The 13,937-nt window shown below is 35.2% G+C and overlaps 1 protein-coding gene across 2 annotated transcripts in view; it reads right to left on the reverse strand.

The window, feature by feature from the left end:
* Nucleotides 1-278: 278 nt before the first annotated feature.
* LOC128877001 (uncharacterized) overlaps nt 279-13,937 on the reverse strand; it is a 76,175-nt gene continuing 62,516 nt past the window's right edge. The window contains exons 1-2 of one of the 2 annotated variants that reach the window (XR_008457174.1): nt 6,355-6,521; nt 279-1,063 (exon numbers count right to left, since the gene is read on the reverse strand). Coding sequence is in view for 1 of the 2 variants with exons in the window: in XM_054123902.1 (XP_053979877.1) it covers nt 896-1,063 (168 nt within the window). In the remaining variant the exon portion in view is untranslated. Of the gene's footprint in view, nt 1,064-6,354; nt 6,522-13,937 lie in introns of those variants that run through there. The other variant, XM_054123902.1, reaches the window with a different exon arrangement.

Below are 13,937 nucleotides of genomic sequence, written 5' to 3' on the forward strand. Positions count from 1 at the left end.
TTTATCTAAGGCAGATTCTGGATTCGTCGCGAAGGGGTTAATGGAAACGTAAACAAGGCAGGCAACGTTTCTTACATTATATATATAATGTATTTTATTTAAAATGTTATATACTTCACGAGGGGATGAAGTTATCAGAAAAATGTTTAAAAGTACAAAAGTTATTTGATATAAAGGACATTATATGGAGTAAATAAATTTCTTGTAACTAACCTTAGAGAATCTCAATTTTCTCTCACTTTTATTGAAACGAGTAAAGTAGCCGTTAAACGAACTACATAGATTGCACAGAAAGTAGTGACCGATAATGAAATATGAACCTCGAATGGCTCACCAAAGACAAACGACGTAGCTTCTAAATTCTAAGCCATGTCTAAGCAATTCTAACCCTAGCCTTCCCTCTCACGTGTTCTACTTCTGCTAAACACACAACGCTGGGCAATCTAAAACGCTTAGGTACTAGACTCTAAGCCTCGAATCCTAGCTTCTCTATACTTCTCGTTCTACTTCAGCTGAATACACCCCGATTGTAAATTAAAATCAATGAGCTTAAAAATAGCATAGAGTCTGTCGTGTGACGAGCCTTGTCAGCGGCTAACGCTGACACAGAGCACGAAATGGAAAAAGAGAGCGAGACGAGCGGAAGAGGAAGAGTTTTCGTGGAAAAGGAAGGATAACGTCCGGGGCGGAAGAGAGCAGCCGGATCTTGTTTCTGCAGGATCAACGGCGAACGCGAGGAGAGGAGCAAGGCAACCTAGCGGAGCCGAGGCAAAGTCCCTCAGGACGCAGTCTGCCCTCTGATTACTGCATTCAACAGAATCTCCGCCATTGTCTCTGGCGCACCGAGTGCTGGAGACTATATTAATATTACGTACCGGGCCAGAAGATGTCCATTTCATGCTAAATAATCCAAGACTGCTGCTCCTTGCCTGGGATACGCGGCAGGGCTGGGCCTGGGAGACTCGCAGGACTCGTAACCTCTTCTGTCCCTGTCTCTCTGTCCTTGTTGCGCCAAAAACGGGTGCATCGAAAGGCCAATAATCAAGAGAAACGTGGATGCGACCTGGGAATAGTGGATCGAAGAAAAGTTAGTTAAGTAGAAACGTGACAATTTATATTTAATAGGAAGCTTGCCAAGTGTGAGTAGTTAATACAGATAATTGCATCGAGATATTTTACGACATGTCGTGTTGAATGGATTACCACTGTTTGGTAGAATTAGAAGAAATGAAAAATGATAAAAACTAAGATGAGCACAAGAAAAGAAGTTTGGTGATATAATATAAATTAATTGAAAATGATAATTATACAAGGAAATTACATGAAAAATGTGATGATGCATGGTCACTAACTATGAACGAAATTATTTCAGTGACTTTTTTTATTTTTAGCAAAGATATAGTGCTTATAACTTTTTTTTGTATCTGGAATTTAATTCACTCTATGATTTATTAAAAACATTTTTTACAATTTTTGCAAGTAACGAATGCATGCCAGACAAAACTACAAGAGGAAAGTATTATTATTTATATAGTAGTATTATTTATTGAAACGAAAAAAAAAATATATATATACACACATATATACATCAAACAAATATTTGTTTAAAACGTTCTTATAGATAAGAAAATAATAATAAAATATCAGTATGAAGTCTTCATTATAAACTCGTTTGGTATAACTTTTCAACCATAAATAATACGAACAAAAGAAAATTATAATTACGTAAAGGAAAAAGGGGAACACTGTGTGATCGTAAAAAGTATTTTATAAATTTAATTTTTATAGTGAAGTTTATAGAATTCAAATATATAAAATATATAGAAGTAATTAAACATAATTATTATCTATGGATCTATATAATACAAAAACGTGAAACATGATTGTTAAACTCTTATAAAACTGTTATATCTAGAGACGCGGTAGTGTCTCAGCGCCAAATACATGAAAAATTATTCGTCACCGCGTATATATGGCGTTGGAGCTACCACGTATCTTTTACAGGAGAGATGGATGGTCCATTCTAACCTAACCTGAAACTTTTTTCATGAATATCTCAACACGCCTGCAATATTTTCTAAATTTAAAGGTATTTTTCTTATGTAAACCGCATATAAGCTTTCGAATAAAACCAAAATCAATCAAATCGGTCCACGAACAACTGAGATATCGTAATATCATGTCATGAATTTGTCAGAAACGGTATTTTTCGTATGATTTCCCTGTCGTCAATCCTTAGCCAATAGGAGCTAAGCAAAAGCCGAGTGTCGTTCGTCGACTCTCGGAATCATTCGGTTCGGCATGGCTCGTCGGCCACCGAGCGTCGAGAGTCGAAACAGATGTCATCATTCATAACCTCCCAAGTGTCAAAACTTTTTACACTATTGCATTATTAATTATATTTATATCAGCAACATGTTTTCAATTTAGACTTTTTATGTAGGGTTTAATAACAAATTGCAGCCAGTGTTGTAAAGTGTTGATCGATCTTGACTACAAGGTAAGTTGTCAAAATCTGAATTGCAAAATACCTTTATTCATACAGAAAACTGTTTTTAATATAGATCCATACCACCAAAGTGTTTTGAATTTAAGCTTTTTATGTAGAGCTTGTGGAACTGAAGGGGGCCCACAACATTGGAGATTAACAAATTGCTGCCAGTAAAGTAAACTGTAGAACAATTTTAATTACAAGGTAAGTTGTCAAGATCTGAATTGCCAGATACCTTTATTCATACAGAAAACTGTTTTTAATATAGATTCATACCACCAAAGTGTTTTGAATTTAGACTTTTTATGTAGAGCTTATACAAATGAAGGGAACCGCAGGCTTGGAGGTTATTCGTTAACAAATTGCAACAACTGTTGTAAAATGTTTATCCATTTTCATTACAAGGTAAGTTGTCAAAATCTGAATTGTCAGATATCTTCATTCATACAGAATAGATCCATACCACTAGTGTTTTGAATTTAGACTTTTTATGTAGAGCTTATAGAAATGGAGTCATTTCATCATTAACATTAAAATTACTTGCAGCAAGAAAAAAAATTGCAGGTATTTATAATTATTTATACATTGAACGAATAAATGTTTATAATTAATAAATTATATGAAATATATATATATATATATATATATATATATGAAATATATGTATATGAAATATATATATATTCGCTTTTCTTATCCCCTCTTTCTTTATTTTACTTTATTTAATTAAAAAAAATAATAATAATTTAGACTTCTTATGCAGAGTTTACAGAAATATTAATTTTATTTTTATAAATTTAAAATAGATTCTATATAATAAATGATTTGTAAAAAGAAGTGAGATCCGATAAAAAACTTCAAAAAAGTAAAAAAATTATGCTAAGTACATGAAAAAGTGGAGGACTCAAGGAGGTATCATTGAAAAATAGAAGATCCCCATAAAAAAAACTACAATAAAGTAGAAAAAGATGTGAAATCGAAATGAGCTGCCAGATGATTAGCCTAGATTTCCGCGGCCTGGAAGTCAAATGCTTGGCGTGGCCAGGCAAGGTCAAGGTGTCGATGAATAAGAATTATTTTAAAACGCAAAATAATGAAAGTGTACTGATATTGTCAGAGTTTTAAACTGACAAATTATCTGAAAGCTTGCGAGAGTAAAGGTATTGGCGTCGATGAATGACCTTAGAAATATTTTAAAACGCAATACAATGAAAGTGTACTCATAATATTCTCAGAGTTTTAAATTGACAAATTACCTGAAATTCTGTGAGAGAGAAAGTATGGGTATTGATGATCTACGAATGCCTTACCTGGCCACGCCAAGCATTTGACTTTCAGGCCGCGGAAATCTAGGCAAATCATCTGGCAGCTTATTTCGATTTCACATCTTTTTCTATTTTCTTGTACTTTTTTATGAGGAACTTCTATTTTTCAATGATAACTCCTCGAGTCCTCCACTTTTTCATGTACTTGGCATAATTTTTTTACTTTTTTGAAGTGTAACCTTTTTATTGCCGGAGGCCGATATATCGGTCCTCGCTGCACTAGTGAGAAGTGCCAGAGTCGATATATCGGCCCGCGCCTCGTAGCGCTTTATTATTCGCATTGCAGGAGAACTCTATCTCAAAACAAATTTATAATATGTTATAAATTATCTAATTTCTTTACGAGAGAATTAAAAAAAATAGTTTTTCGTTTTTTTTGTTTCAGCAATGTTATATTACCTATAACAATTACGTATTTCGGAAGAGATAATCCGTCCAGCACTTACCATGTACCTTCGAGTTATTTTTTATTTTTGTTATGTAATATTAATAACGCGATTAACGCGATTAAAGCGATTAACGCGACATCTCCAAAACGGATGAAAGAACGCGTACCTCCATAGATTCGATCGCCACGCCATGCGGCGCGAACACCTAATCGACAAAAATGAAGCAACATCGCTTCTTTTTGTGCGTTCAATAGACTCACGGATCGCGTTATTTCTTCGATTCAACAACGCCCGATGCGTTAATTGCCTTATTTCGCTATCGAAACCCTACGCGACGCGGATACGACCTCGTGTGCGCGATCGCGTACCACCACGTGGCGACGTCATTTCGGCGGACTTTGTCCACATTTTTAGCTTCCCTCCAAACCTAACGATCATCTCTTGATCTTCTTCAGGGATTCTCATGCTAACGAGCCACGCTCAGGCATAATTCACTTTCTATGTTGGCATCTGCCCATAGAATTCCGTTCTTCGCATCCACGCGAATCCATATCGTTGCATCTAGCAACTCATCGCGTTCACTCGAACTATTTCGACGTGTTACCGCAATATTTCGCTTCTACAGCACATTCAAGGTGATCGAATCACCAATGCTGCGTGATAAGGCACACAACAATCGCATCGTACGATTCTCATCTCCTTCCCCGTTCGTGATTCGAGCCCACCACGCCTACGTCTAATCTCACATAAAGCCGATCGGCCGATTGCTCTGCAAGACGTTCCCAGCAACGTCCTGACCGTTCTAAACGAGATCGCACCGTCGATCAACACTTGCGACGATCCAGCTCATCTTGCATCGTCAATGCAACATATTCGACGATAGATTCCATGAATCTTTCGCCTGCGACGCGGTAGTGAGCTCGGTCTCTCCGACACAGCGAGAACCGCCGACCCCCGCGTCGCCCACACTTACACACATGGGTTCAATGCAGTTCGATCTCTGAGTGCGATATTGTATGTGATTTGTACCGAATGACTTGATGTATAATTCATCAAGGGGTTTTTTACCGAAAGGTTTTCCCCTTAAATGAGCCATTAAATTTCTTCGTTGGTGGTTCAATTGAGCTTATGTTTATTACCCTGTCTAACTCCTACCCATCCTTTCATTTTCTGTTGGAATAACTCGCAATAATTCGCCCCGTGATTCCGCGTTGGAATCTCGGCGGCACGGTGTCGTACCTCGACACTACAAAATGTATTGAAAATGCAAAGTATATACTTTGTAATAAATGGTCTATAAAAAATTATGATGAAAAGATGACTTTTTGTATGTGCAAATACGTTTTGTAAGATACTTTTACTTTCTTCATGACCTTTTATACCTTTGTCATTTATATAATTTTCAATGAATTTAGAAAAACTAGCGTCATTGTTTTGTTCTCTATTTCGTCCTTAATATACTGCTTGTTAAATCATGTAAATATTGTTCCTTGTTTGGTTTTTATGAACATTTTCCCAAACCCTAGTAAAACCGTGAAATTCGACCGGTTATTCTCGCATAGGCACCTCTTTTTCGCCTGGCACTAAAAGGGTTAATATATTCTAAAGTTGCTCAAATCAAATAATTTCTAAAGTTGCTCAAAGTACAAATCAAACTATGTAACATAATATGAATGAACACAAGGAATGCCAGCGATGACTCGATTTTATGTGTTTTATGTGTAGAAATCGTTTCATATTAGTGTTGTAAATATAAATTAATCGGGACGCCGTATAGGAAAACACCTTTCAAACTACGTACTTTTACAACTAACTCTATTTCTCTCTCGTTCTGTATTCTTCCGCAATCTTCTACAATCTTCCGAATTCTTCTGCCGTTGCTAGGCATTTCGCCTGTTTATAAACACTTTCTCCCTCTCTCTCATTTGCACTCGTCTCATTCGCTCAACTTCACATTCATACATTGCGCGGCTAATTTAAACAGTCTACATTAGGTTAATTAAGCAAAGTAATACAAACTAATTTGACTAATAGGATTATTACTCCAATTATTGCGCATAACCGTTGCACTGTTAGCTACATAAAGTGTAATTAATTTGAAGGCCACAAGGAAATTAGATCTCCGTTCCAATTAAATAAAAAAGTTTACCTGACAAAATGCCGAGCACGTGACGATAAATATGATATTTCGATCATGATTGATTTCGCAACTGGAACTTGATTATTGACATTCCGCGCAGCGACGCCGACGGTTGGGGTCCAATTAATCGGTTCCTCTTTTTTCGTAATAAGGGTCGCTAAATCGGGTACGTATCATAACGGTGATTTACGTCGTTCATTACGTCCGCTCTAACATCACGCGAAGGTAGTATATCTTAGCTCTGACTCGCCGTAACTGGCTACAATTGATGGCCGGCCGTGCAGATCTTGTTAGTGACAAGTGAAATCTCTGGGACCTATCGATGTTCTACTTAGCTGTTATCCTCGCCCATAATTGAATTTTCTGTGCGATAGAGCCCGTACGCTTGAATACTAATTATCGCGTTGAATGTCATGTACTTAGGATAAGCAAGCCGATTATCTTCCTATTAGTCGCGATATTAGCAAAACGTGTATTGCGAATTCTGCTTGACGAAGGAAATACGGCAGGTGCGCGGCAAACGATAATTGAATAGTTCAGTACCGGTGAATAATGTTCTGAGAAAGGTCATGATAACGACGTTACCACTTTTAATCCTTTACGCTCGACAAAATATGTTTAGCAATTTTATTTGAGTCATAAATTAATTCAAATTCTTTCGTAATTCTCAATTTAAAATTTTCATTGACATCTTCAGTTTTTGTAAGTTGCGTAATATTATTATTTTTATTTGAGAAAATATCATCATGGTTTTTCAAGTAATCAACTTTGTAAATTTAAAACTAAATATAATTTTTATGTTTGCAGATGTTGGAGATGATTGAAACTCAAAAGATGAGATGTATTAATAAATAATCAGGGCTTGTTTTGAGACTAAATATTGATTCTTATTAACCCTATATGAATTGAGCTTTTTTTTGCACATAACTTGTGAGGCGTTTACTTTCATATTTCAGGTTGATGGTACTATCAATTGTCATCAATATGATCATATTATCATATTCATATTATCATATTATCATCAATATGATCATATTATCATATTCATATTATCATATTATCATCATCAGTATCATATTATGAAAAAAGTAAAATTATTTGCTAGAAAGTCTATGTATCAGCATTTGTTAAATATTATTTTGTGATAGCAGTTAGATATTTTTATAACTTTCTAACATAATTGGTGTTTGTTTGAAAATGATAAAAACAGTATTTCCAACTGTTGGGAATGCAGCTTATCAAGTATACAATGTCGTGTACAATGACTGAAAAGAATGATTTCTACAGTTCAGAAGCAAATTCTATTACATCAACGTTTCTGAAGTTTGTAATAAATAAGTCATTCAACTGATGTTATATTTTTTCTTGCCACTCAAAATATTAAACTCGAATTGGATTTGACGTAATTTGCCTCTAAGATATTTGCAAAAATTTTTAACAAATTCGCGAAACGCTTTACAGCAGATCAAAAGAGCGTTTCGAGTAACATTATGAATGTCTTAAGCAAAACCAGGATAAGAATGTGCCGCAACAGTATTTTATTAAATAAAGGACCTCGTAAAAAGAACAGTAAAGACGGTCATTTCAAATTCTACTACACGGAAAAAAAATCATTCGTTCTTTCATGCGCTAATAAAAATTCTCATAACTTTCGTACAGTGTATTTTATCTCGCGAGTTGGGATGTCTAGTTATCTCTGTTACGGTTCTGTGGCTCTGCTGCAACTAGCATATTTATCACTATCGTTGTGCTTGCAGCGTTTTTTATTTGGCCTAGTTTTAGGCCGTCGCTTCCAACTGCAAAGCTATGTATCATAACGCTTCGTAACACAAGTGTATCCCTTTTTTTTTCACATATCTGTCAGAAAATATTTCGAGTTTTGAATTACGCTTACTTAAATAATTCCAGCTAGCTTTTCCGTAACAGTTCTAGTTATTAAACATTCTGTGATAAATCATGAGATCTTTCTACGAATCAAAGAATAAGTTTATTCTCTATCTACTGATTATGATATCATACAATTTTTCACCATTATTGAATTATTTCATATTTATTATCAGCTTGTCCTACTTTGCTTAGAGTACTCGTGTACCCAGCATTATGAAATACTCTTTTTGGAATTTACTACTCAGCCGTACTAAGTTGTTCATTCGCAACTTTTCCGAAGGATTAATATTTTAGTTTTTTTAATTTAACGCATTAGATTAACATTTGCAACTTTGCAGGCTTTGCCATCAATTTCAATAATTGTCCTAGGATTATGTTCGTTTAATCAAAGTTAATAGGAATGCACGACTATTGTGTTTTGCATGATGTTAACATGTTACATCCTTCGAAATTAGAACCAAATATTATTATACTTTACGAACATCACCAATCTTAAAGTTCCCATTAAAACATGAAGTTTCATGTAATTTATTATTTGTAAGCTAAGTTGAAATAATCGAAAACATTTTATTTGTATGTAACTTATTTTTCGTGCGTCGAATTAAAATTACAAGTAATGAATATTATTTCACTTTTGTCCCTTTCGAAAGGTAATGGTATGTTTTTTGACTTACATTCTGATAAGTGTATTTCAAGACGAATACAATGATCTATTCGGAAGGTCATTTGTGGCCTGGATTAAGCTAATTATGATGGAAAATAATTTACTTATATATCTGTATACACTAATGCAAACAATTAGCGGGACACTTTTTCAAACCGCCGTAACTATGGGAGTTTTCAACCGATTGAAATGAAACTGCGTGAGGAGTATTTTTGAAGTGTCCTCTAGGCATGTGTAAAGTTGCAGTGGTGAGGGTTGACGCGAAGGGGTTAATTCACCCCCCTAAAAAAAACCTTTGGGGCGACTCTCCTTGATGCCCTCTACAAAATGCACACCTTGAAATCCCTCTCGGACAAACCCACCCCCCACAACCTCCCACTCCCTCTAAAATCCATAGTTTTTGGACGACAGTCTCGATTTTGAACTCAATGCATTCTCTGGGTTCTCCTGATCGAGAAAATGCCATCACCCATACCGTGCACCCCATATGCACCGTTTGAGGGGGTGGAACAGCTAGCGACTTTTCAACCCCCTTCGTAAGGGAGGACTTCCACACATCGGAGGGCGATGAAATTCACCATGTTTGTTGTCGATATGTTAAGGATGAATGCCGAAAAGGTCCCGTTTCGAAAACTGCCCCCGAACTGAAGAGAGGAGGTGGGGCAGAGGTAGGGGTGGTTCACCCCCAAGTGCAAGGGTTGGAACGTTGTTTCGTTGCGTGGATTACATGTCCAACAGTCCAGGGCATCGGTGCGACACAGTTTTGATGTCTTTTTCCCGCGTGAATGACAATAAAATACGAAAATGTCGAGTTTTTAAAAAAACTCGCTTCCAACTTCAAGCCCATCTGCAGGGTGAACGAGTAACCCCACGTCAACGCCGTTCGTGGATTCGGACGCGCGAATGCTTTATTAACAGATCCCCAAAAAATCAGATCTTTTTAATCACGCTTTCGTTGTCAAATCGGAGCAGATTTGAAAGAGTAATAAGTGGGCCGGACGGAGCCCGCATTCAGAAGTGGCGCGAGGGCCTGCAGCCGTACGTGGTCAGACCATGTTAAATTAGAGTCCGGTCTGGATCAGGGGAGTCCAGAGAATGCATTGAGTCCAAAATCGAGACTGTCGTCAAAAAATTGTGGATTTTAGCGGTGGTGGGGGCTTGTGGGGGGGGGGGGGGTGTCCGAGAGGGATTTCAAGAGGTGCATTTTGTTGAGGGCATCAAAGAGAGTCGCCCTAAAAGTTTTTTTAATTTTTTTAACCCTTTCCATTACTCCTGGCACTTTCAGAAGTGACGTTTTTCGACGCGCCTCCCTTTAAAGGAGTGAATTAACCCCTTCTAATCAACCCTCGCCAATGCAACTTTGGACACACCCAGAGGACACTTCAATATTACTCCTGACGAAGTTTCACGAAAATCGGTTGAAAACTCCCATAGTTATGACGTTTTGAAGAAGTGTCCCTATTTTTTTGATGGCGAGTGTATTTTTACTTCTATCAGTCAAATAACTGGTCTTAAAGATACATTTTTCAATTGAATACAAAAATATTTTATTTACTATATTAAGTAAAGGATGGAAAAATTGTATACAATTGATGTATTTTATATAAAAAAACTACATTTAAATAACGAATTACGCCTGTCAGAATAGTAATAGTCGTGGTGAACATTTAAATATCTTTCACGTTGAATTGTTACTACGTGTACTTCCACTTAAAATAAAAAAACTCGAATGTAGTCTATACCATTTGTGTTTTATTAAAAAACAAATTTTTAAAAGTCCTGATTGAAAAGCCCCATTTAGGAAAAAATTAGAATTACTGAAGTAAATCATACCAGCCATTCACGCATTTAAATCTACTGTTCCTTCGATACTTGACTTCAAATTCGACGGTTCAATACATCATGGCCTGCTACCGTTGCAATTTCAATGTAAAGCGTATTCGCTAACGAAATTGGAAACTAATAGCAAAGTCGGAATCGATATTACTACTTATCCCGCAGAGTCGCGCCTCCAACCTAACTTCGTTAATTAGATTAAACTTTCATTTAACGGTATCCCAGTGTATATTCTTCGCTATTTCGCAATTTTGTATATGCACACTCTCGGGATTCTCGTTTACGTTTCGCGGCCACGCAACTTGCCTCTGTATCCTTCCACAAAAATCGTCAGGAAGTTGGAGTTCGCATTAGATCACCGAATTTCGCACGGAACTGTGAGAACTTTTAACCACCCAGCGTCGAAAACTTGCGAGCGAAATTGCATAAATTTCGCTGAATAATTTGTGACGTTGCGATAATTAAGCGCGACAAAGACGACGAATGTTTAAAGTTAATTCTTTAAAGTTAGACCTTTTCAGGTCAGCTCTGAACTGAAATGTGTAGTCCTCTTTAAGATTCGATAAAAATAGTCTGGAAAACATTTATCTAAGATATTTGTTAGAGACTTATTTTATGACAATTGCTGTCTTCAATGGTAATAGAAAAGGACTAGCATTTTATGTGCTAAAATCAACATTGTTTACTTCTTTTATAAAAATGATAGTTTAAAATAAATTAGAGAATGGTAAGTAATGATAGTAAATTATCAACAACAATATCAAACTTGTAAATAAAATAGCGAAATAGTAATAGTTTAAAATTAAACACAAGGAAATCATTGTTTGGGTCAGTAATGTTATTAGATGGATTGGATTCAGGTTTCTCATTTTTGGTGAACGAAAAAACAGTACATTTTAGGTTTATATTTTTAAGGAATAAAGCATCAATGTTCAAGTATTCAACTAGTACAGGTGTCAAACATATCGCAGTGTCGAAGTAAAAATCTGTGACAGTATAATAAAACAAATAATTTCTATTCACTATGGATTTATTAAAAAAAACTGCTTATAATTTTTTAAAAACTCAATCGCTAGAGCCACTAAATTGAGACCACGTCTGAGCTTCCATTATTTATTCATATAATTTTCAATTAGAATTTCTTGAATTGCTAACAATTAAAAATCCGAAATAATGGAAAATTGAAATAGTATATATTTTTAAGCAGTTAACATCTGGTTCATATTTGAAAATTAAATGAAAATACGTGTAAGTGTAATTAGATAACCATCTATAATCGTGACAGTGACAATGAAAGTAGCCCATGTACTATTATGTAATATTTTTGTTCATGTTCTTAGTAACAACTTGTTACCATGTAGGTCGATATAATACAAAATAAATGATAAGTACAATTTTTATGATTTTTACTACATTACTTTTCCCTTCACTCTTTAAAACATTTTACAACACCAGTAAAACAGCTTAAATACAAAACAACAAAATCGAAATGTCCAAACAGGAACAGTTCATAAGGAATCAATTAAATTAAATTTTTATTTGCCTTATATTACAATTACAACCAACTCTGAATTTATATTGCAGTATGATGGAGCGTTTTCGTCCCTCAAAAGCAATTTATTTTCACCTTTCTATAGTAACTTTATCTCATCTCGCGTCCCTTTCGTCGATCAATTCTCTGCGAAGCTATACTTCCTCCTCGTATCCCCGCGTCGTGTTTGCAAAAAGTGAAAATAAAGTAAACCATTAATTAAAGCGGCATCCTCCTAAAAAGTTAATTAAAGCCAGCAGGTTCCACAGGAACCAAGGTTCTCCAACTATCGAGGCGAAAGCAAAGCCAACAAGAACCGGCTGGAATGGTTCTCGGGGCGAATTCTCTGCTTGCTTATCCGTCGTTCGAGAATGTGAGAACAGTCAGCTGTGACCCGAGTGGGAATAAGTCGAGATACGTGTTACAACAACAACGAGAGCCAGATCTCGATGCGAGGAACAAAGATAAACGCAGTGGCTGGAACAAGATCGAACGCTTTTCCATCCCTTGTACAGTCCCAGAATAAACAGATCGGCGGACATAACAGCCCCTACTGCGAACTACAGTACTAGGTTAGATCCGTAGAAGGTTAAATCTCGTCGGAAACTTTGCATTAACCAACTGAGAGAAAACTGGGAAACTCTTATGAAGATATTTCACCTGCAGATAAATCCAAACTTGATCGTCCTACTATTCTCTATGGCGCGGAATAAAAGTCATTTTAAGAAAACGCTTCATGTTATTTCCTATTTATGTTTTGTCACTTTATAATTATCTTTCTTGAAAAAGTCATTTTAAGAAAACGTTCTATGCTAATTTCTATTTATGTTTTGTCACTTAATTTTTGTTTTTCATTTTTATTTTCCTATCTCTTACATCTTTTGTATATTTATTCGCTGTGAAGATGGGTCGTTCTTTTATTTTTATTAGTGGCAGTATACGACATAGCAATATGTAACATTATTTTTGTATTTATTTTTACTTTTGTATTTTGTGTGTACTTTATTGTATTTTGGCATTTCAAGAGAATGGATGTACTACCCAGTAGGAAGAATGAATATATGTATATAAAAACATATAATAATATATATAACTATTAAATAATGGGATATCTCTTTTACTTAATATGTAAAGTAAGAACAATGTCTACTTTCTTTAGACGTAGAAAAAAACATTAATTTCAGTTTATTTATATTTATTTTTGTATTTCTTACATTATACACTGTGTTTGCCTTTATCTTCAAGTACAGTTTAAATAAAAGAGATTGGCAACCTTATTACTTTGTATTTTAAGAATTATTAAAGATATCTCATAAAATAACTTGTAAGAGTGACGTACTAAGGACAGTAGTAATTTGGCAATTCTAAAACAAGCACTAGTAACTACGAGAACTACATAAATATATTAGAAATAATAAATATGCACCTTTGTGATATATTTGTACTCATTAAATACTATCTATATACTATATTATATAGAATAATATATGGTGATATAGTTATTCAATTAAGAATCGCCACGTAAACAAATAAAGTCGATATGTGTTCATTTGGTATGCACACTATATTTATTATTCTAATTCAATGATAAATTGATTATAATCAATTTCACATTACATGTAATCAACTATTCATCAAAATAAATCATCCATTACAACAAGATCATTATAATGG

The sequence above is a fragment of the Hylaeus volcanicus genome, chromosome 5 (genome assembly GCF_026283585.1).
Source record: "Hylaeus volcanicus isolate JK05 chromosome 5, UHH_iyHylVolc1.0_haploid, whole genome shotgun sequence".
Classification (NCBI taxonomy): Eukaryota; Metazoa; Arthropoda; class Insecta; order Hymenoptera; family Colletidae; genus Hylaeus; species Hylaeus volcanicus.